This window comes from Setaria viridis, chromosome 4, assembly GCF_005286985.2.
Source record: "Setaria viridis chromosome 4, Setaria_viridis_v4.0, whole genome shotgun sequence".
NCBI classification, from domain to species: Eukaryota; Viridiplantae; Streptophyta; class Magnoliopsida; order Poales; family Poaceae; genus Setaria; species Setaria viridis.
In genome coordinates, this window is record NC_048266.2 from 12,757,052 (window position 1) to 12,779,870 (window position 22,819).

Sequence of the window (22,819 nt, forward strand, 5' to 3'; positions counted from 1 at the left end):
TTTACAAAATAAATCACTTTATTAGCATTATAAAGTGACAATATATACACGTGTCCTTCACTTGTAAGTAAAGCATGAACATATTTGCTAGTTAAGATTACATGATGGGGAAACCTTTGCTCTCAACAGGTATCAATTAGTTAGGAATGATGTCTACAAAAGCAATTGGTTGGGTTTCACAACAAAAACAGGTATACTATTAGGTTGGCAAGTAAGCGTGAACTAAAAGTACCGGTAGGCCTATTGAAAGCCTCTACGAGTCTTTGTAACTAAGAGGAATGTGTTAGAAATTTAGGCATTATTCGGTATATTTTAATTTCGAAACTAATTATGTAAAATGACAATATTTCTATGACTGTGGTGAGTGAATTGAAGCATGTGTGAGTGTTTATGTTTAACACAATTTTAAGCATGAACAGAATGAAACAAAGAGGTTTTAGTGTTCATGTTTAACACAATTTTAAGCAAGAACAGAATGAAACAAAGAGGTTTCAGGATGTACCCTGGGACGGGCCAGTGCCGGAGGCACCGGATGCGCTGTTACCATATGGATTAGTCATACCAATCGTGGGATGGTCTCAGACGACGTAGACGAACAGCTCGGCCACCAGGACGTAGACGAACGGCGCGGCCACCAGGATGTAGACGAAGTAGTCGATCAGGGAACGAGCAGTCATTTTCAACGCTCCCCAAAAACCTTATCGCCCGCCTATCCCGAGCAGGATCTCCAGCAGCAGGTGAGGTTCCGGAGGCTCTGCTACTGTACGCGCAGTGCTAGCAATGGAGATGCAGAAAGCGCATCAAAAAATAGAGAGGGAGAAGAGAGAGGTCTCCTTATATAGGCGAGCAGGGGAGCAGGAGGAGGAACCTGGACGCCTAGCAGTCAGCACAACCCATCAATGGCAATCAATCTGGACTCTGACTGCATCGCTCACCTCACCTCGCCATGCCCACGGCCTTGGCCCGGCGAGGCGAGCGAGCGCGCGCATGTGGCACGCTAATCTCTTTTATCAACTTCACAATGGTGTACACATAGTCCACCTTTTAAGTCGATTGAGATCCTCCTCAAATACCATGTGGGACTAAACACATAGCTCTCTAGCATTTATTAGTGGACTTTTAATTCTTTTAGTTGAATTAAATAAATGGGCCAAACCCATATATTCCAAAAGAATGACGGCAAGCAAACAAATATGCCAACACAGAGCTTCATCAGATCACTGCAGTAGTGGCGCCCCGCCGTCGCGTTCAGCCCTCCACGCTCGGCGCAGAAGCACAACACGCGCTGCAGGCCGCACGGCGCTGATTGCTCGTCGCCGCGGTCCTCGTTTGGCTACGCTCCTCGCGAGGCTGCAGATTCCTCACCACCTCCGCCGGCGCCGGGAACCACTTGCTCTGCACTAGCCTGAGCATGCACGGCATCCTTCTCATGACGAACCTGCATAATTCCGCCATCACCCTGCAAAAAGTATTCGATTACCATCACGCCTTGCCTTGCATTGCATTCGAATAATACGAGCAGCTGATCACACGTACTCTCCGATGTAGATGACTCCTGCGAAGGCGACGCAGGCGATGACGATGATGTAGATGCAGGAGGAGAAGAAGCGCGTGGTGCCGGCGATGTAGGCGCTGATGAGGCTGATGAGGTCGACGAAGGTGGTGAGCATGAGCGCCACCACCTTGGCCTCCGTGTGGTAGAACCGCTCGCTCATCAGCAGCACCATGATCACCAGCGACGTCACGAACGCCGTCGCGTTGAAGTAGTAAAAGATCATGTACCGCGACCAGTGCCGGTCCCGGAGCACCGGGTTGCCGGCGTGGTGCCCATCGTCGTCGTCCTGCCAGAACCCGCCGGGAGGGTTCAGGCCAGCCTGGTAGGTCACCGACGCCGCCACGGTGGCGAGAACCATCAGCCACCCGCGCATCTCCTTGAACCACTTCTTGCGCTGCGCGTCCGGGTCGTCGTCGTCCTTCCGCTCCAGGAGGAGGAAGCCCTGGAACCCCATGCCCATCTCCTGCGCGGTGGCACCGCGGGCTCGCCCGCCGTCGCTCTGGCCCTGGAGCGGCGCGATGAGCACCGGGATGCCGCGCTGCCCCGTGGCTCTGATCTCCGTGGCGCCCGGCGGTGCGTCGGTGACGCTGATGGCTCGACCTTGCTCTGCTTCGTCGACGACATTGATCGGGCAAGACATTTGGGGCGTTAGGTTTAGACCACGCGTTGAGACAAGGTGATCTATACAACTATGCACATGCCCGTTTATATACACTTGATCTATGCGCCTTCCTGTTAACGTCCTTGTGGGCATAGTCTCCATTGCAAGCAAGCAAAGCCTTTCACATTAGTATTCTGTATCTTTAGTAAAGAAGACAAAAGAGCGAAATGCATACATGCGCATTACAGCATTACAAGAAAGGCATTGCATTGGAGAATCGCATACCTCTCATACGGAAGAATGGAATCTCTACTTTTTCATGAGAGATTTCCAGGAGTTCCAGCATTTTTGGATAAAATGGAGATGGCAAATAACAAATTCCGATTAAGTATAGGTAGAGTTATGCAATTCAGGAATTGTTAAAACTTTTGTAACTGAAGTGTTGGACTAGGAGAATAATGCACAATGAGGTTACCTTGTCCATCTCTCTTTCTGCCTGCATTGTGCAACATTGTGCATAAAAAGCAAGCTGCGGCCTAGCCATTGATCCTCAGTGCGCCTCGCTAGCCTGCCACCCCAAAAGTCTCGTCAGTAGCGTAACAAATCTGGTGGAACGAGCATTAGGAACGTGTAAAAGCTATATTGATGGATTACTATATAGTCAGCCCCGTACGAGAATGATGGGAAAAAAGTGGAGTATACATCAGATGACATTTTTATTGGTTGCTTAATTTAATGGGCTACCTTCAAGGAGAGAACAAAACTGATGCTCCTTTATGATCTGTGTAGTGGAAAAGAAAGAAGCAATAATCGGCGAGCTGACGCTCAGACGTTGGACGTCATTTGGGTGTTTAAGCATTGCGTGTGCTGTGTGCATGGAACAGCTCCCATCACATGCATGTTCCGTGGTGGTGGAGTCAGAGAATTGCGTCGCCGTTTGGCACTGTGGTAGCCTTTCACAAACACGTAGCTTAGTTTGCTTTTGAGTATACTTGAAAGCAGCATTTCTAGTTTTTATCTTTTGAAAAATTAAGGTCTCATTTACAGCTTTGATTCATTATGTTCACTAGTAACATGCCCACGTGTGCCGCGCGGGCTATATAATTATACGATAATAATGAAAATTCAATGTTCATTTGCCCGTCTACTAATCAAAAAACAAGAGCTCACATTGCTAGAAAGAATAGAGCCAGAGTTTGCATCTTCATCCTTCTCACTGGATCGGACCATTTCCTCCCAATAAACATAATTGAGCCACTCCTTGTGCTCCGCCGACGGGCCGTAGGAGACCGCCGGTATCTCCCGCGCATCTTCTTCCCTGTCGTCGGCGACTGCTCGACAACGAATTTGGTCGCCGGACACTGCACAAGCTCACGATGGTGCGTGTCACGTTGTCAGGTGGGCTTTGTTTTGCTAGGTTGCCCGCGCTAGACACTTGCCAGTTTATCTTTGTTCCCTGACAGACATGGGAACGTGTTAGAGCTAGATCGCACTGTTATTATACACAGGCATCTGGCATCCGCATGCCTTGGGCATATATGATTGGTGTAGAGCATATTCTCATGTTCATAAAACTCGAAATCGATCTGACCTTGCCGAGGGATGAAGCTAGGTAGAAGGATATAGCTGCTTTTCTTGTTTTCTATAGTATATATACTGTTCTATCTGTAATAAAGCCATCAAAAGAGTTATTCCATCTACTTTTTTTTGCCTTTGGGTTCGTTTGGTTCTTTGCTTATTTTTAGCACATGTTAGATTGAATGTTTAGATCCTAATTAATTAGGAGTATTAAATGTAGACTATCACTACGGGAAACGAGATCTTTGCCGAGTGCCAGGGACACTCGGCAAAAGTCAAAAAACACTCAGCAAATTGTTTGCCGAGTGTAACCCTCGGCAAACGACACATGGCAAAAATACTGCCGGCAAACAAACCGTCTGCCGAGTGCTTTTGTTGGCACTTGGTGAAGCTTTCGCCGAGTGCTCAAAAAATACTCGGAAACATTTTTTGAGAAAAATAAAAAAAACTATCACTGGCCGCTCCAATCACCACCACCGACCGGCCACCACCACCACCACCACCACCACCGGCCGCTCCAACGCTCGGCAGCCACGCCGGAGCTGCCGTCACGCCCCGCCGCCGCCACGCACCACGCCCCGCCGCCGCCAGATTCGGCCGCCACGCCCCGCCCCGCCCCCCTTCCCTACCGGATCCGGGGAAGAAGAAGGGGAGGGACGGCCGGGGAAGAAGGGGAGGGAGGGGCGCCAGATCCGGCCGCCACGCCCCGCCGCCGCCACGACCCGCCCCCGCCGGCCGCCACGACCTGCCCCCGCCCCCGCTGCCACCCCGCGGCTGGGGAAGAAGGGGAGGGAAGGATGCCAGATCCGGCCGGGGAAGAAGGGGAGGGAGGGGCGCCAGATCCGGCCGGGGGAGGAAGAGGGGAGGGGAGGGGAGGGGAGGAGGTGCGCCGGGGAGGGGAGGGCCGGCCGCCGGTGATGGCCGGCCGGCGGCGGGGAGGGAAAGGAGAGGAGGGAGGGGGCGGTGTGTGCGGGAGTGGGAGGAGGGGAGCTGTGTGTTGGGGGGGAGGCAGGAGGGCGTGGGTGGGTGCGTTTATGGCACCGGTGGGGCGCGCGCTGAGTAAAAAAATGGGTCGCCGAGTGTGGAGAAAAAAAACACTCGGCAAACTCTCCTTTGCCGAGTGTTTTATTATTTACGCTCGGCAAACCTCCTGTTTGCCGAGTGTTTTATTTTTGCCGAGTGTTTTTGGGTCGGCAGTCGGCAAAGACCTTGTTTGCCGAGTGTCCGAAAAAAAACACTCGGCAAAGAAAAAACACTCGGCAAATTTGATGTTTCCTGTAGTGTATTTACAAAACCCATTACACAGATGGAGGCTAAACGGCGAGACGAATCTATTAAGCCTAATTAATCCATCATTAGCAAATGGTTACTGTAGTAGCACATTGTCAAATCATGGACGAATTAGGCTTAATAGATTCGTCTCGCCATTTAGCCTCCATCTGTGTAATGGGTTTTGTAAATAGTCTACATTTAATACTCCTAATTAGTATCTAAACATTCGATGTGACAGGTGCTAAAAATAAACCAAACGCCCCCTTATTAGCTAGAAAACTGACCTACAAAATGACAAGTCACATCTACTTTTTTCTATAGTATATATACTTCTATCTGTAATAAAGCCATCAAAAGAGTTATTCCTTCCAGCACACAGCAGGAATAATGGAATAACGCATACAAAATGACAAGTCACATCTACTTTTTTTGCCTTTGTGTTATTAGCTAGAAAACTGACCGTGCAATTGCACAGGTAAGCCAACAATAGGCTGATCAAGGACTTGTATCATCGCTCTTTTGCCTAATTGTTATCAAATCCCATAGTTCTTTTAATAAAAGAGGAGGATTTCTCTGACCAACAGCGAGGTCTCTCCATCTCGGCTGGTGACACATTGTTTAGTATTATCATTTAATACCTGAATAATATAATTCTATTATTGGGAAAATTATTATGTGCCATCTTTTATCTTGATCCATCCAAGAACTAGTATATACATTACTACAATTTTGACCCGAGAAAATACAGGTAGCAATAGCCTAAGTCTTGTTTTTTTTCCAAAAAATGGTATGAGACTAGGAGCCCTAACTATTCAAATACATCGAATATATGTTGTTTTGAAACGTAAGTCACATATGTCAATGCAAAACGTAGAAGCAAACATTTCTTGCAGCGATAGCAATAACAAAGAGAATAAATTGGGGCACCTGTAATTTAATTGTGAATATCCTATGCGGCTATTCCTACATGCAAGTTCATTTCCCGTGTTTCTATCGTTTTTCCCGTGCAAATACATATGTCGATAAAGCTTTGTAAACCAAATATAAAAAATTATATAAAAAACTTTAGAGCCAAGACTCCGACACAAAAGTTTGGGAAAAAATATTTTGACAAAAAATTAACAACAAAAAAACCGTAAAAAGCTTTAGAAGCAAAAATGTTGTAACAAAATCTTTTAAAAGATTGTTAAAATGTTTGAGAAGCAAAAAACTGGATAACAAAATTTTAGAAAGAAAATTTGGAACAAAATTTTAAAATATACACAAAACTTTGGGGAGAGTTATTTATTTTTTTAGAAAAAAACAAAAGAAGGATGGATGAATCATGCCACTCCAGCCTGCATCGCCGTCGCGCCGGAGCTGGGAGCGTCAACGCCGCATGCGCGGGCCCGCATCGCCTTCCCCTGTCCCTCGTGGTGCTGCTGCCAGGGCCCACTCCCCGGCCACCGCCATGGAGATGGCACGCGGTGCTGGATGTAACATCCCGTTTTTTAAAGCATTTAAAAATACGAGTTTTTTAACATTTTTCTTTAAATCAAACCTATTCTCTTTACCCCAAATATTCAAAACTCTGCATGAATATGAGCATACCTGATGCATTTGATTGTTTTAGGAATCAACTCTAACCCCTTTCTTCTGACCCTACAAATATGCCCTTGAAAGTACCCTTCATCCAAAACCTTAGAAATAATATTTGAATTTATTCAAATCCTATGTCAATCTCCTTTGAATATTATTCAAATATAATATACAAATCCTTGATTCTATCTCTATCAAAACCTTTCATCATTATCTTCAACCCTCCCAAAATATTCCATACCTAACTTAAGCTCACACCTCAAACTCCCTTCAAATTTGAACCTAAACACTCCCTTCAAACAAATGGGAAATCATTTAAATGCAACATGGGCTGTAACCTCCATTTCGGCCCACCCTTCCATTTAGCCTGGCCCACCTCCACCTCCCTCCACGCCTCTACCCTAGCTCGCTCTGACCCACGCGACGCTGCGGCCCAGCACCTTGAGCATGGCCCACCCAGCCTAAGTCACCCCACGCGGCTGCTCGCCAACGCCGCCACCGCTAGTGGGAGAAATTCCCCCGCCGCCACCTCATTGCCCCACGTTGCCGCGCTCTGTCACGCCATCGCACCCTAAGCCGCTGCACCAGTGCAGCCCCCTTGCCCGCCTGAACGCCCACGCAACCCTTCCCCCCTGCCACCGCTGGTGCCACCTCGCCCCCGTTGACACCCGCCACCCTGCCGCCATAAAAGCCAGTGCAAAGCATCCCGCCTCACCGGCCTCATCCACCAAGCAACCTCCGCCCCTCCTCATCTCCTTGTCGACGTGCCCGGCGTGCGAGCTCCCTACTCCACCTATAAATAGCATCTCACCTCCCCTCGCCAGACCTCACACCACACCAAGGCGGGCCATGCCGTTGTCCCCCAACGACCACGCCTGTCCTTTCCCTAACAGCCTAGATGAGCTCCCCTTGAGCTCCGCTTTCCCCTAGCTCTAATCGAAGGGCCAGCGACGACCGAGAGCGCTGATCCGGCAAGATCCCGGCACCCCACGCGGCGGCAGTGTCGCCTGACGATGGCGAATCAGTACGCCACCATTTCCCTTCTGTCACCCCTTCTGTCATCTCCCTCCCTTACTCAACCCACATCGTAAACGCCGTCGCCTCGCCGTCCCTCCTCAACACCCCTACGCACATACACCGGGTTCATGTGGACCAGGGGCAAACCACTGACTCACCCACACCCTTGGTCCACAGCCCAAGTCTACAGCTCCACGTAATAGTAGAGTGTGGCCCTGCCACCTGCATCAGCCACCCCTAGATTGCTAGGTCCACCCTGCATATGTACCCCAAATCTCACATAGAGTCCTTCCACTATTCCAAAAATCCCCAAAAATTCATCAAAAATATTAGGAAATATTCTAAACCTGTCCATGCCTTTCTTTTCCATTGTTCACTTCATATAGACCCTTTTCCAAATTATCCACTCCACACATAATAGAAAAACCCTATTATGTGTACACCAAAAATAACCTTTCCATTTATTTGAATTCCAAAAACCCTAGAAAAATTCCTAAGAATACTACCATCCAAACCTATTCCAAACCCTACTCCCACATTTACACCTCATATGCTCCCTTGGGTACCCTGGCATCACTGTTACCCCTTTCCCACCGTAGGGGTTCACTGCGTGGGTGTTGACACAAAATCTGAACCTCAAAGTTCTGTGTTGAACAACACGGAGGACCTGGGAGGTCTGCTTAACTCTAGTGCAGGCTCCAAATTAGCTCGCGAGTGGTACAACGCGTACCAGCGAATTTGACCTGCAATTGACAAGGGAAACGTAAAATTCATGAGTCGATAGGCGGCGAAGCCTTTGGACTCATAGGTAGGCGTTCTTTGAATAAACACCACGACAGATAGATTCAATGTAATCATGTGGGGTAAATAAATAAAATATTAATGGCATGTGCCATCGGCTATGTCAGCCGACGAGCTAAGATAAAGCATTGTAATGCAACAACCATAAAAGGGAGCCCTTGTTAACCACGCGCTTATCAGATAAGCTAACAGATCTAGCCAATGTCTTGATAAGTGTATTGAACTCACACAAGGTAACACGAATGAGAGGGCATTGGCATCAATCTACTAACTTAAAAAATTAGAACATAGCAAAAAGGACCGACCGATGCTGACTATACGCAAGCCGGATACATTAATAAATCTTAATTAATGTCTGGATAGGTGTATTGAACTTAGACAAGGCAACACCAATGAGAGGGCATTAACCTCGATCTGACAACGTAAAAGACTAGAGCACAATCACCAAAGACCTCTTGCCTACCGCTTACAAGCCTATTAAGGTAACAAAGTCTATCAATGTCATGACCGTGTAATTGAACTTAGACAAGGTAACACGGTGAGAGGGCATTAACTTCGACCCATTAATCTTAACAGACAGGCTCGTGGCAACAAGGCCTCACATGCGCCCTTATCAGCTCAATGATGTCATCATGCTTCGATGATATACAGATAAGACCCGACCGAAGCATCGGCTCTCAATGGTAGCACGCTGACGTCAGAGGCCTGACAGTTAGCAACACAAGGGGCAGGGGTAAAGATCTATTGGACCTAGCATATATAAAGCAGTAAAAGCATGCAGAATCTATGAGTCAATACAATCTTATAACTGTGAACATTTAAACAAGGCAAGGGAGCCGATGAAGATAGCCTAATAAGATCTAAGTTGTTCAATAACTTGAGCAACGTCGAAAACAAGTAAAATATTGGACAAAGCCTAGAAAGTTCTACTTGCAATCTAAGAATACTCGATAACTAGCCACATGATAATATCAGAATATAAGACTTAATGACCGAGTGATGGTACTTACAAGCTCGCCTGAGATCAAAGCCGATGCAGCCCTGCGCGCTAGAAGGAACTCGTCGAAAAGATACATTACTCCTACTCCTAAGGGTTTGGCGGCGTGTCGTCGAAAGATTGTATTGATTGATTGAGAGATGCCCATTACAAGGCTCATGGGTTTATATTTATACCCTGGAGCAAGCTAAAGTCCTAGTTGATTATGACACGAGCCATTACAATTATTACCTAAAAACTACCTAAGATAACTTTCTCCATGCTTTCCCTTATTTGGTGGAGACACCGTTTCCGCATCATGCTCTTTTGGCTTCTATCAGCTTTGGGACTCTAATCCTTTCGTAATTTACCCTGGCGGATGCACCTAACTTGCCATGGATGCCTCTTCTTTCATCAACTCTTGGAACCTTATCCTCAATATTTGACCCTGGTCAAAAACCAGTGTCAACACATGCCCCCCAATTTTGGAATATAATGTTATGTTCCAAAATTCTCTCATCAATATTTTTTCATGCTCCAAGTTGATGTGCTCCGACGGTAGAGGAAAATCATCGTTTTAATCCTACCTCCCCTATTTCAAGTCCTCCATTGCCATCTTCAGTGAGCTCCTTGAAGATGCCGAGATAGAAGTATACCATCTCTTATCTGACCTACGCTTCCTCTTGTATTTTCCTCTTTATTTTTTTTCTAAAGGCGATATTAATGGATATCTGCCATTTATAGACGATAGATGTAACCATCGGCTTTTTGTCTTTGTTCTTGCTTCAGCACCAGTAAACATATTATGTTGTGTTAGACCTTTAATCCATCATGCTCGCGTCAAGTGTTCCTCAGTGTGTTTTGTCCACGTTTGCGCATGTTTTCTCCCTTGTGCAGACTCATGTACCTGAAAACACTCATTTGCTAATACAAGTGGAACTATGTTATTATAAATGAATATGTGAGTAACAAATGTTAGTTTTCCCTTGTTTGTTGAGTATATTGATGGTCGGATTTGGCACTTAAGGACCATCAACAAACTCCCCTAAGCTTGCCCTTTGCTCATCCTGAGCAAAAGCTGAGACTTAGGTTGTTGATCAGGAGTTGCTACAATGCCTCACTTATTTCATGTACAATGCGTACAACAAGGAACAAGGATTCTTCCTTGAATTGAATAAGTTGACATTGTCCACCCTTTTTTTTACCTTAGTCCTCATGGGGTTTTGGCTTTTACTTGTCTTGGGTGGTTGTAAGCTAGAACGGTTATATAAAGTCACCATTCACTTTATTCCTTGATCAACTATCTTTCCAGAGGGTTTTTGATAAATTTTTCAAATAAAAGCAAGTTCCTCATATGATGCTCTTGATCGCTCAATGTGTATAATCCTCGCCAAGGCATGAAGTTGCCTCTTTTTCATCCTACAATTATAAGGCTTTTTGCGGGTTTTGGGTAAGATTTGAAATGAGGCATACTTGTATCACATAATATTGCAAAGTCAAAGACTGGATCCATGGAAATGTAAGTCATACAATCTGACCAAGAAGTGCATGTGTGTGGAATTTCTTGGTGGAATTTATTTGAACTCTTTTTTTACTTGACTCTCTCCCCTTTTTTTTCTTTGAGGATATGGGCTATCTTTCTTCTTCTTCTTCTTTTTTCTTTTTTTTTATATCATGATTTTGAGCATGGATATTTTTTGTTTTTTCTTTCTTATTTTTGCATAGCCCATACCCTTTTACATAATGAATATAGAGAATCATGTTTAAAGGGATCGTTAATAGCTATAACTAGCCTGATGAGTGTCATTATGCCTTTAATCATCCATGATGAGTGACCTTTTATATTAGGCCTTCAACATCGATTGCTTCACCCTCATCACCACATTGGTGCCCATGTTCCAGGTGTGGCGGAAGCGCCCAAATTAACTTGGCTAAAGCACACTTAAGTCGCTTAACACGCGATCATATACTTTAATCAAGTCAATTCGGTCGTCCGTCGGATTTCATCCGATAAACCACTTATCTCAGGATCGAGAAAGCAAGACTCGCATGAAGGTGAGTGGTTACAGAGATTACAATAGTCCATCATAATTAAACAAGTGCATTAAATTATTACAACCTCAAGTTCAAAATTCAAGCAAAGTTTGCAGAGTTCTCAAAAATCGAAATAACTCAGCGGAAGCTAAACGTCGTTGCAGGATATCATGACGAAGCCAATCATGACATCAATGATCTTGATCCTCATCATCTAAGGAGGGATCCCACTCAACTGTCCAACCAGGAGGAAGTTGGGGAGGCCAAGTGCCACTTGCAGCGAGCTCAAAGTCATCAACATCACCTGAAAAGATGTGACACAACAAGGCTGAGTGACTACTGTAACAACCTAGCCTAATTAAACCATGTTTAATCTTAAATAAAGCTATTAGAGCATAAAGAAGAACATTTGGCAGTTGAGAAGACAAGTAAAAAGACACTTGTGCCCCTCACAAGCTAAACCGCTGTTTAAAAAATAACTCAAATTTTTACTTAAGAACATAAAAATCTGTCCAACTAAAAGTTGTAGAACTCAACTTTCCCAAAAATGTTTATTTTTGGTGTTTTGTCTGAATCTGAGCACAAGACCTTCAAAAACTCAAAATTTGAATCTGTGTCAATTTAAGAAAAACAATTGATGTCCCAACTTTGGGGCTCTTTATTTCGAAATTTCTAATATAATATCAAGCTGAACTCTATATCAAAGTTTTATAGCTTCAAGCTCTTAACAACTTTGACTAAAGGAGTAAGGTCGAAATCGGCACAAAAAGCTTCCAAAACCTCGGTCAAAGCCAGCCAGTTCGGTCAAACCAGCCTCAATCAGCAATCTAGGCTAAGTCTGGAAGCAACTCAACCAGGCATCTTGGCGTGAGCTTATCTCTTAAAAGTTGAACAGAATATGAGAAAAACCCTTCATAAGAGTTTGAGAACTAAGTTTATACAACAACTTTGTCAATTGAACTCTGATCAAATTCGCATTAGAAGCTTTTCAAAATTTGGGCTCAAGTCAGCCATAGACCCAAAAATCGGGCAAACCGCCGTTTTTGCCTAAGTCTGAAATCCGACATTCCTCCAAACTTTGAAGCTATGTATCTTCAAATCTGCTGCGATTTTGAACTCGGCTCAATTACAAAAGTTGAACTTGGATTTGAGGACTACAACTTTTGCAAAGGGAGTAAATGCCGCGCAGTTCAAGATTCTGGAGTTATTGGCACTTGAAGATCGGCCTAGCGAGAGATCCCGCAAATCCCTCAGCCCAGAGCGCGCCCGAGCACGCGCGCCGCGCGCTCCCAAGCGCTGCCGCCGCGTAGCGCGTCTTCACCGGCGAAGCCGTCTCGTCCGGTCTCCGGCTGCGATAGGACGATGCTTCGAGCGCCCAATGCCCAGTCGTGCTTCGCGCTCGCCGTGCACGCCCTAGCCGCTGCCTCGCCATGCCTCACTCGAGGGCACGCCCTGTCACGGCTCTACACGCTCGTGCCCCGCGACACCACCTCCTCCACCAACCGTCGCCCCGGCCGCGACAGCTCCTCTCCGCCTCGCTAGTGACGCGTCCCGGCAAAGCCGCTTTTGCCACGCACGCTCGCTTCGCTCGCGCCTGCACGCCTCGCCTGCAGCGCCCTCACCTACCGCGCCCCTCTCCCTCCTCTGTCCGCCAATGGCGCCGTCACCATTAATGACTGCTGCAGTGCCCAGACGCCCTCTAGTCCCGCCCGCTAGCACCGCTGCTCCACCTCGCTCGCCGCTCCGCCATGGCCCTGTAAAGGGAAGCCCGGCGTCGCCTGTGCCCCTTTCCCCGCTCACCCTCGAACCTCACCGAAGCTCCCCTACTCTCACCCTCAGCTCCACTGCACACCCTCTCCATGGAGCTCCCCCTTTTGCACTACCCCGAACCTAACCGACACCACCACCAGCTTCACCTCCCCCTCGCGCAGCTCTAGAGCCCGTTCGTTGCCGCGAAGAGTGCTGCCGCCGCCGGAACACCGTCGCCCGTAGCCACCGCCGCCGCACGACGTCCGTCATCGCGTTCCTCTCCCACCGAACGTCCCAGAGGCCCGCAACAACCTCAAATCGGTTGCAGGTGAGCCACCACTCCTCCGTCGGCGCTTCGCTGGGATTTTGCCCGCCCGTCGTCGTGCACCGCCAGGGGACCCGATTGCGATTGAGAAAATTGAACAAGGGCTTTAGCGCAAAAACTAGGGACCCCTACGCAAATAAAGTATAGACACGAGGGCTAGATCACAAGTTTACTTCGGTTTTTGTTTTATAATCGGCAGAAAATGTGTTTAACTTTGGAAATTCACCAAAACTCATAGAAAATTAAGAAAAATGTCAAACCAATTTTGCTAGACTTAGTATAAAGTGTAGTTTCTAATAAAAATACTTTTGGCACATGTCCCTACTAGGATTAATGTTATATGTTTTAATCCTTGTTTAAGCTATTTAAATCATAACAAATCACACAAAAATGCTAAAAAGGTAAATTCAACTCTCAAGTGCTTGTTTCAGAGAATGGAATCTTATAAAAATGATGTGGAGACTAGCTCAGATGTTTAAATCTCTATTTTAGTTTTATCATGGAAATCTAAGGTTGTTTTTATCTTTTTGCACAATAATTAAACCAGAGATGATAAAAATATGAAACAAATTGGAATAAGTCAGTGGGGTAGTGTATTTTGTAGGAAAAAGATGGAACCTGATCAGAAACAGAAAGAAAAAACACTTTCCTTTTTAGGCAAGAATAAATAGGGTAATTGTATGGAAAAAGATGCCCATCACTAAAAAATATGAAAAATTCACCAAAAGCTCTATTTCACCTCTGGAACCTACTGTTAAAATTTAATCCCCAATTTCGTTATGTTTTTTGTTTTAAAAATGTTTAATTGTATGCTACCTTAGGGTAATAAAGTAATTCTAATTATTTTTATGCACCTCCAATGGTCCTCAAATTTATGCAGTGGCTTATCTATGACAAAGTTAAGTTTCTGTCAATTTGTGGCTTCATAGCTTGATGTTTGAAGATGGAAATAGAATTTGGAAGATGAACCTAGCTAAGTGAAAGAAAGAAACCTTGAATAATGATAAAGGTAATTTTTGGAAGAGGTACAAAAGAACATTCAGAATTAGGATAACTTTCCGATCTAAAGTTTAATAAAGTTAAGTGCATATATGTATACAATCACCATCAAATCAACCCCAGGGTTTTGTACCACAACCCACCTTACCTTATGCAGATAAAGAAGGTGTAGAACCTTGTTTAGGTGAATGTGGTCATGATGTAATTTATATTTCAGTACTAATTCGTGTTTTACATCCTATGAGAAAGCTTGGAAATTAAACTTGATGCATTTACATTTTGTGTAGAGCTGAACCTCGCTGATGGGACATACGAGCTTCACCCGACGCCAGAAGAAGGAGCCGTAGCTGATCTGCAGCCAGTCGGAGCCGAGCCCGTACCGAAGCAAGCCAAGGACCAGTTCGCTAACTCCCCGCATGAAGGCAAGCCTCGGAGCATAAATTTCTATCTTTAACTACTTGCAATATATTTGGTTGCTTGATTGTGCATTTACGTTTTTAGGAATTGATTGAAACCGTAGATGCATGAATTAGTTCCCTTTTGATCTGGACACTAGTATGATAGGTCGAGTAGTGCAATGCTTAATAGGACTCGGTAAAAATCGAGTGATCGACTGTCACTCGTGAGTTATAGTAGTTGTTTGCTTTCCTTTTGTTACAACTATAAGGACGATGGATGGGGCAGGGCTCTGTGAACTGTTTTTGGTGGTCGGTGGATTGCCCTATCTGTCTACATTAAATTGGACTAAGGTCGAGATGTGATAGTGTTCGTGATCAAGTGTTTGAAAGTACTAATCTCATACCTAGTATGGGATGGGGAAGCCTAGTACCTGATTGAGCTGGAACGTGAGCGGATTGTTCCACTGTCTCTTGAACGGAGTTCCCATTACAGCCGCATGTGGTGACAAGTGCGGTCATAGAACGATAGAGGCTAGGTCTATGGAGCCTGTACCAAGGGAACTGGGCCCGACATGGGTTTCGGAATTGATGGGGACGGCTGACAAATGAAGCGACCCTTCGCGATGCGCGGATGTCGTGGGATTAGGTTCGCCATGCATGGTTAAGAAATTCGAATTGATTCGTCTGCCTCTCACAGTTTGGGATTGCTTGATCGCTATGCTACACTGAGTAAGAATGAAAGATGACGATGATCTAATATGGTTACCTGTGCTAATTGCTTGGAAAACTATGCTTGTTTAGTATAGTTGCTAACTTAGATTGGTAATTGAACGTAGAACTTATGGCTAAAATATTGAACGTAAGGACCTATACTAATCGCTTTTGGCAAAACAAACCCATCTAGCAAAAAAGCTTGCATGTCTAGGTGTTGATGGAGTAGTATCACAGGTCGGTTAAGTCTTGTTGAGCGTAGTCGCTCAGCCTTGTTGTGGCACATCTTTTCAAGTGATGTTGATGCCTCTGATTTCGCTGCAGGTGGCACTTGGCCTCCCCAACTTCCTCCTAGTTGGACAGTTGAGTGGGATCCCTCCTCGGACGGTGAGGATCGGGATCATTGATGTCATGATTGGCTTTGTCATAATATCCTGCAACGACATTTAGCTTCCGCTCAGTTATTTCGGTTGTTGAGAACTCTGCAAACTTTGCTTGAATTTCGAACTTGAGGTTGTAATAATTTAATGCACTTGTTTAATTATGATGGACTGTTGTAATCTCTATAACCACTCACCTTCGTGCGAGTCTTGTTTTCTCAATCCTAAGGTAAGTGGTTTATCAGATGAAATCTGATGGACGACCGAATTGACTTGATTAAAGTACATGATCGCGTGTTAAGCGACTTAAGTGTGCTTTAGCCAAGTTAATTTGGGTGGTTCCGCCACAGCTACACTCAACAAGACTTAACCGACCGGTGGTACACACCAACACCTAGACATGCAAGCTTTTTGGCTAGAGGGGTTTGTTTTGCCAAAAGCGACTAGTGTAGGTCCTTACTTTTAATATTTTAGCCATAAGTTCTACGTTCAATTGCCAATCTAAGTTAGCAACTATACTAAACAAGCATAGATTTCCAAGCAATTAGCACAGGTAACCATATTAGATCATCATCATCTTTCATTCTTACTCAGTGTAGCATAGCGATCAAGCAGTCCCAAACTGTGAGAGGCAGACAAATCGATTCGAATTTCTCAACCATGCATGGAGAATCTAATCCCATGACATCCGCGCACCACGAAGGGTCGCTTCATTTGTCCGTCGTCCCCATCAATTCCCAAACTCGTGTTGCACCCACTTTGTAACATCCGTAAAATTTACTAACTCAAATCACCCGCTAAAAATTTGTTTCAAAATCTTTCGACCATTGAGCTTCCGAAAATCTTTTCCTCCTCGGCGCCCCGCCGTCCCGGCACCCAACGCCGACAACCATCTTTTCTCCCTCCGCAAATTTCGCCGCGTGCCCATCAAAATCCATCACGCGTGCCCAACCATTTTCCGCATTTTTCACCAACTCTCCCTCTCTTTTCTTACCTTTTTCCCCTTCTCCTTTTTCCCCCTTTTTCTTTTTCTTCTTTTTCTTCCTTCTCCTTCTTCCTTCTTCCTTCTCCCTTCTTTTCTCCTTCTCTCCTTCCTCTCCTTCCTTCCTGGCGCGTGCGCTCCCCTCCTTCTGGCGCCTAGCACTTGGCCTGCCTAGCGCCGCTCGCCCAGGCCGTCCCGCGCCTGGCCCCGCGCGCCCGCTGGCCCACCCGGCCCCACGCCGCTCTCCTGGCCGCCCCCTGCCGCACGCCATCCTCGCCCCGCACCACACGCCAGCTGCTGCACGTCGCCCCTTTCCCCGTATCATTGTTGGTTTAGTTCTCCTTTGGGTGTGGCTTGCTCGCCCACTCTTTCGGGAGTTGTACGATTTTTGAACCATCTGTTGAATAAATGTGTTATTAGCCTCCTGGGACTGATATTTGTATCACATTTAGTCTCTACTTATGTGGGGAAGCTTCACAATTCCCTTGGTACAAGGCTCCATAGACCCGGCCTCTGCCGTTCTATGACCGCACTTGTCACCACATACGGCCGCAAGGGAACTCCATTCCGGAGACAATGGAACGATCCCTTACGTTCCGGTTCAATTAGGTACTAGGCTTCCCCATCCCATACTAGGTATGAGATTAGTACTTTCAAAACTTGATCACAAACACTATCACATCTCAACCTTAGTCCAATTTCATGTAGACAGACGGGGCAATCCACCGACCACCAAAAATAGTTCACAGAGCCCTACCCCGTCCATCATCCTTATAGTTGTAACAAAAGGAAAGCAAACAACTCCTATAACTCGCGAGTGATAGTCAATCACTCCACTTTGACCGAGTCCTATTAAGCATTGCACTACTCGGCCTATCATACTAGTGTTCAGATCAAAAGGGCACTAATTCATGCATCTACGGTTTCAATCAATTCCTAAAAATGTAAATGCACAATCAAGAAACCAAATATATTGCAAGTAGTTAAAGATAGGAATTTATGCTCCGGGGCTTGCCTTCACGCGGGGAGTTAGCAAACTGGTCCTCGGCTTGCTCCGGTACGGGCTCGGCTCCGACTGGCTGCAGATCAGCTACGGCTCCTTCTTCTGGTGTCAGCTGAAGCTCGTATGTCCCATCAGTGAGGTTCAGCTCTACACGAAATGCAAATGCATCAAGTTTAATTTCCAACCTTTCTCATAGGATGTAAAACACGAATTAGTACTGAAATATAAATTACATCATGACCACATTCACCTAAACAAGGATCTACACCTTCTTTATCTCATAAGGTAAGGTGGGTTGTGGTACAAAACCTTGAGGTTGATTTGATGGTGATTGTGTACATATATGCGCTTAACTTTATTAAACTTTAGATCGGACAGTTATCCTAATTCTGAATGTTCTTTCGTACCTCTTCCAAAAATTACCTTTATCATTATTCAAGTTTTCTTTCTTTCACTTAGCTAGGTTCATCTTCCAAATTGTATTTCCATCTTCAAACAACAAGCTATGAAGCCACAAATTGACAGAAAGTTAGCTTTGTCATAGATAAGCTACTGCATAAATTTGAGGTCCATTGGAGGTGCATAAAAATAATTAGAATTTCTTTATTACCCTAAGGTAGCATACACTTAAACATTTTTAAAACATAAACCATAATGAAATTGCGGATGAAATTTTAACAGTAGGTTCCAGAGGTGAAATAGAGCTTTTGGTGAATTTTTCATAATTTAAGTGATGGGCATATTTTTCCATACAATTACCCTATTTATTCTTCCCTAAAAAGGAAAGTGGTTTTTCTTTCTGTTTCTGATCAGGTTCCATCTTTTTCCTACAAACTACACTACCCCACTGACTTATTTCAATTTTTTTCACATTTTTATCATCTCATGTTTAATTATTGTTTAAAAAGATAAAAGCAACCTTAGATTTCCATGACAAAACTAAAGTAGAGATTTAAACATCTGAGCTAGGTCCACATCATTTTTATAAGCTTCCATTCTCTAAAACAAGCACCTGAGAGTTGGATTTACCTTTTTAGCATTTTTCTGTGATTTGTTATGATTTAAATAGCTTAAACAAGGATTAAAACATATAACATTAATCCTAGTAGAGACATGTGCCAAAAGTATTTTTATTAGAAACTATACTTTATACTAAGTCTAGCAAAATTAGTTTGACATTTTTCTGAATTTTCTATGAGTTTTGGCGAATTTCCAAAGTTAAACACATTTTTTGCCGATTATAAAACAAAAACCGAGGTAAACTTGCGATCTAGCCCTCGCGTCTATACTTTATTTGCATAGGGGTCCTTGATATTTTTGCTAAAGCCCCTGATTCGATATTCTCAATCGCAATCGGGTCCCCGAGCAGCAAACGGCGGCGGACGGGCAAAATCCCGGCGAAGCGTCGGCGGGCTTGGGGTGGAAAGAGGCTGGGGAGGTGCGGTTGCTCACCTGCGAGCGATTTGAGGCGGTTGTGGGCGTCTGGGAGGTCCAGCGGGAAAGGAACACAACGGCGAACGGCATACGACGCGGCGTTTCGGCGGCGGCGGCACTCTTCGCGAGCAACGGACGGGCTCTAGGGTTGCGCGAGGGGGAGGCGAAGCTGGTGGTGGTGTCGGTGAGATTTGAGGCAATACAGAAGGGGGAGCTTCACGGAGAGGGTGTGCGGCGGAGATGAGGGTGAGAGCTGGGGAGCTTCGGCGAGGTTTGAGGGCGAGTGGGGAAAGGGGCACAGGCGACACCGGGCTTCCCTTTATAGGGCCAGGGTGGAGCGGCGAGCGAGGAGGAGTAGCGGCGCTAGCGGGTAGGACCAGAGGGCGTCGAGGCACTGCGGCAGTCATTAATAGCGACGGCGCCATTGGCGAACAGAGGAGGGAGAGGTGCGCGGCAGGCGAGGGTGTTGCAGGCGAGGCGTGCAGGCGCGACCGCAGCGAGCGTGCGCGGCAAAAGCGGCTTTGCCGGGACGCGTCACTAGCGAGGCGGGGAGGAGCTGTCACGACCAGGGCGGCGATTGGCGGAGGCGGCAGTGTCGCAGGGCATGAGCATGTAGAGACGCGGCAGGGCGCACCCTTGGGCGAGGTGAGGCGAGGTAGTGACCAGGGCGTGCAGGGCCAGCACGAAGCGTGACTAGGCGTTGGGCGCTCGAAGCATCGTCCTGTCGCGGCCGAAGATCGGGCGAGACGGCTTCGTCGATGAAGCCGTGCCACATGGCGGCGGTGCTTTGGAGCGTGCGGTGCGCGTGCTCTAGCGCGATCTGGGCCAAGGGATTTGCGGGATCTCTCGCCGGGCCGATCATCAAGCGCCAATAACTCCAGATCCTTGAACTGAGCGGCATTTACTCCCTTCGCAAAATTTGTAGTCCTCAGATTCAAATTCAACTTTCATAATTGAGCCGAGTTCAAAATCACAGTAGATTTGAAGATACATAGCTTCAAAGTTTGGAGGAACGCCGGATTTCAGACTTAGGCAAAAATGGCGGTTTGCCCGATTTTTGGATCTTTGGCTGACTTGAGCCCAAATTTTGCAAAGCTTCTGATGCGAATTTGACCAGTGTCCAATGGACAAAGTTGTTATATAAATGTAGTTCTCAAATACTTATGAAGGATGTTTTTGATATTTTTTTCAAATTTTAAGAGATAAGCTCACGCCAAGATGCCTCGTTGAGCTGCTTCCAGACTTAGCCTAGATTGCTGATTGAGGCTGGGTTGACCGAACTGGCTGCCTTTGACAGAGGTTTTGGAAGCTTTCTGTGCTGATTTCGACCTTACTCCTTTAGTTAAAGTTGTTAAGGGCTTGAAGCTCTAAAACTTTGATATAGAGTTCAGCTTGAGCTTATATTAGAAATTTCGAAATAAAGAGCCCCAAAGTTGGGACCTCAACTGTTTTTCTTAAATTGACACAGATTCAAATTTTGAGTTTTTGAATGTCTTCTACCCATATTCAGACAAAATATCAAAAATAAAAGTTGTTGGGAAAGTTGAGTTCTACAACTTTTAGTTGGGCATATTTTTAAGTTCTTAAGAAAAAATTTGAGTTATGTTTTAAACAGTGATTTAGCTTGTGAGGGGCACAAGTGTCTTTTTACTTGTCTTCTCAACTGCCAAATGTTCTTCTTTATGCTCTAATGGCTTTATTTAAGATTAAAAATGGTTTAATTAGTCTAGGTTGTTACACCAGGTGTCCTTCACCTTCTGCAACTCAGTGACAGTCTCTTGAAGCTCCATGTTAGCCTTTGCGTGTTCTTCCTTCCACATCCATGCATCATTTTCAGCTTTCAGATTCATGTTACCATTTCCCATTTTCAGTGAGATATCAGTGCATCGTGTCTAATTTTCTTCCTTATGTTCATCAGCTCATGGGTTATCTCCCCAAAGTGTCTCTTCATCATGTGTATCTCATAGATTGTGTCTTGGCTTCCTTCTTAGCAATTCTCCATTCTTTAGTCCTAGTATCCCATTCAGCTTTTTCCTTCAGCTTCATTAGCTTGACTAGAATACCTTTAGTCTGAGTATCCGATTCAGGATCAACCCATTTAAACGCCGTGCATTTAACCCCTTCAGGCTAGAGACACCGATTACGTTCATACAATTCGCCATTTACAACACTAACATCAAGAGTACAAGCAAGGTTTATTAGAATTGAAACAAGTTATCATTTACCTTGCAGCAGGATGCATACCAGCGCCCAGGGTTGTCAAATGTCCAATCATACTTCACATGGAGAGGAAACCCATGCTCGCACTTATTTTCAGGATGCACAATGATAACATCAGGCGACGGCGATCTAGTGCTAATAGTGAGTCTAGGTTCATCTAGAAGCTAATAAAATACAAGAACCTATCAAATTATAAACTAACTGCATCACGAAAGTCATTGTAACTTGAAATTAATGCCTAGCTTTGCACTTCATAAACTATAGCCTATCAACTTCTAACACCAATCGAAATGCAAAAATCTAAGGGTACAACGAAATCAAAATCTTGTCTCTTCAACCCAGATCCCCAAATCTAGAAATCCACTTCCCTATGATGATAGGGGAAAGTAGCGGCAAAAACCAAGGGACTGACCTGACCATACCTCCTCCTCCTTCCATCGCTGCTAGGAACCACCATTCCCACCACTGGTCGTTGCAGATCTGCGCACCTATGCTAGCTCTAGTCTTTGCCACAGCCAACAGGAGCATGGTACCGACGAGTCTTTTGCAGTAGTGTACACCGTATCGAGAAATGAGAAATATTTAGCCAATGCTTGGGCATGCAACTGGCATGTGGACCACACTTGTTAGAAGCAAGATATATAAAATGTATCCTATCTACAAATGTATGCATAGTTCATGTCTTAGTGCTAGTGCTGTCTCAGCACAATCAAGAGTGGTAGTGCTGTCTTAGCACAATCAAGAGGTCATAGGTTCGAGCCTTGCTATGGACACTCATTCCTTTTAATTTTCCTTCCCTTTTACATCTCAGACTAACATAACTTACCAAAACTTCTGCCACTAACTCACCTGAAACTTACATGTGGGTCCCGGTTGCGGTAATGAATTCCCATTCGATCGGCGACAGGTTCGACCCATGGGAGGAGCACGTTTTCCATTTTATTTTACCATCCTATTTATCAGCTTAAACTTACATGTGGGACCTAGTTGGTTTATGATGTTTTCTCGGACCTTATATCATCACAAAATCACCATGAAACAGCGAGTGACATTTTCTTTTTGGCTTGCATTCCATAACTTTATCACTAAATGTACTTAGATGTGAAACTTTATGATGTTTTTAGCTAGAAACATCAGAGATCTATGACGAGAACAAATGGGTCATAAAATTTTCATCATAGATCGGAAGACTTCTTATAGTGGACT

The 22,819-nt window shown here is 45.3% G+C and overlaps 1 protein-coding gene across 1 annotated transcript; it reads right to left on the reverse strand.

Moving 5' to 3' along the window:
* Window positions 1-990: 990 nt before the first annotated feature.
* On the reverse strand, window positions 991-3,617 carry LOC117851797 (uncharacterized). The gene is made up of 3 exons (XM_034733697.2): window positions 3,327-3,617; window positions 1,537-2,724; window positions 991-1,459 (listed from the first exon to the last, which is right to left on the reverse strand). The coding sequence occupies exons 2-3, from the start codon at window positions 2,316-2,318 to the stop codon at window positions 1,249-1,251; spliced, it is 993 nt and encodes a 330-aa protein (XP_034589588.1). The 5' UTR covers window positions 2,319-2,724; window positions 3,327-3,617; the 3' UTR covers window positions 991-1,248.
* Between the last annotated feature and the right edge of the window lie 19,202 nt (window positions 3,618-22,819).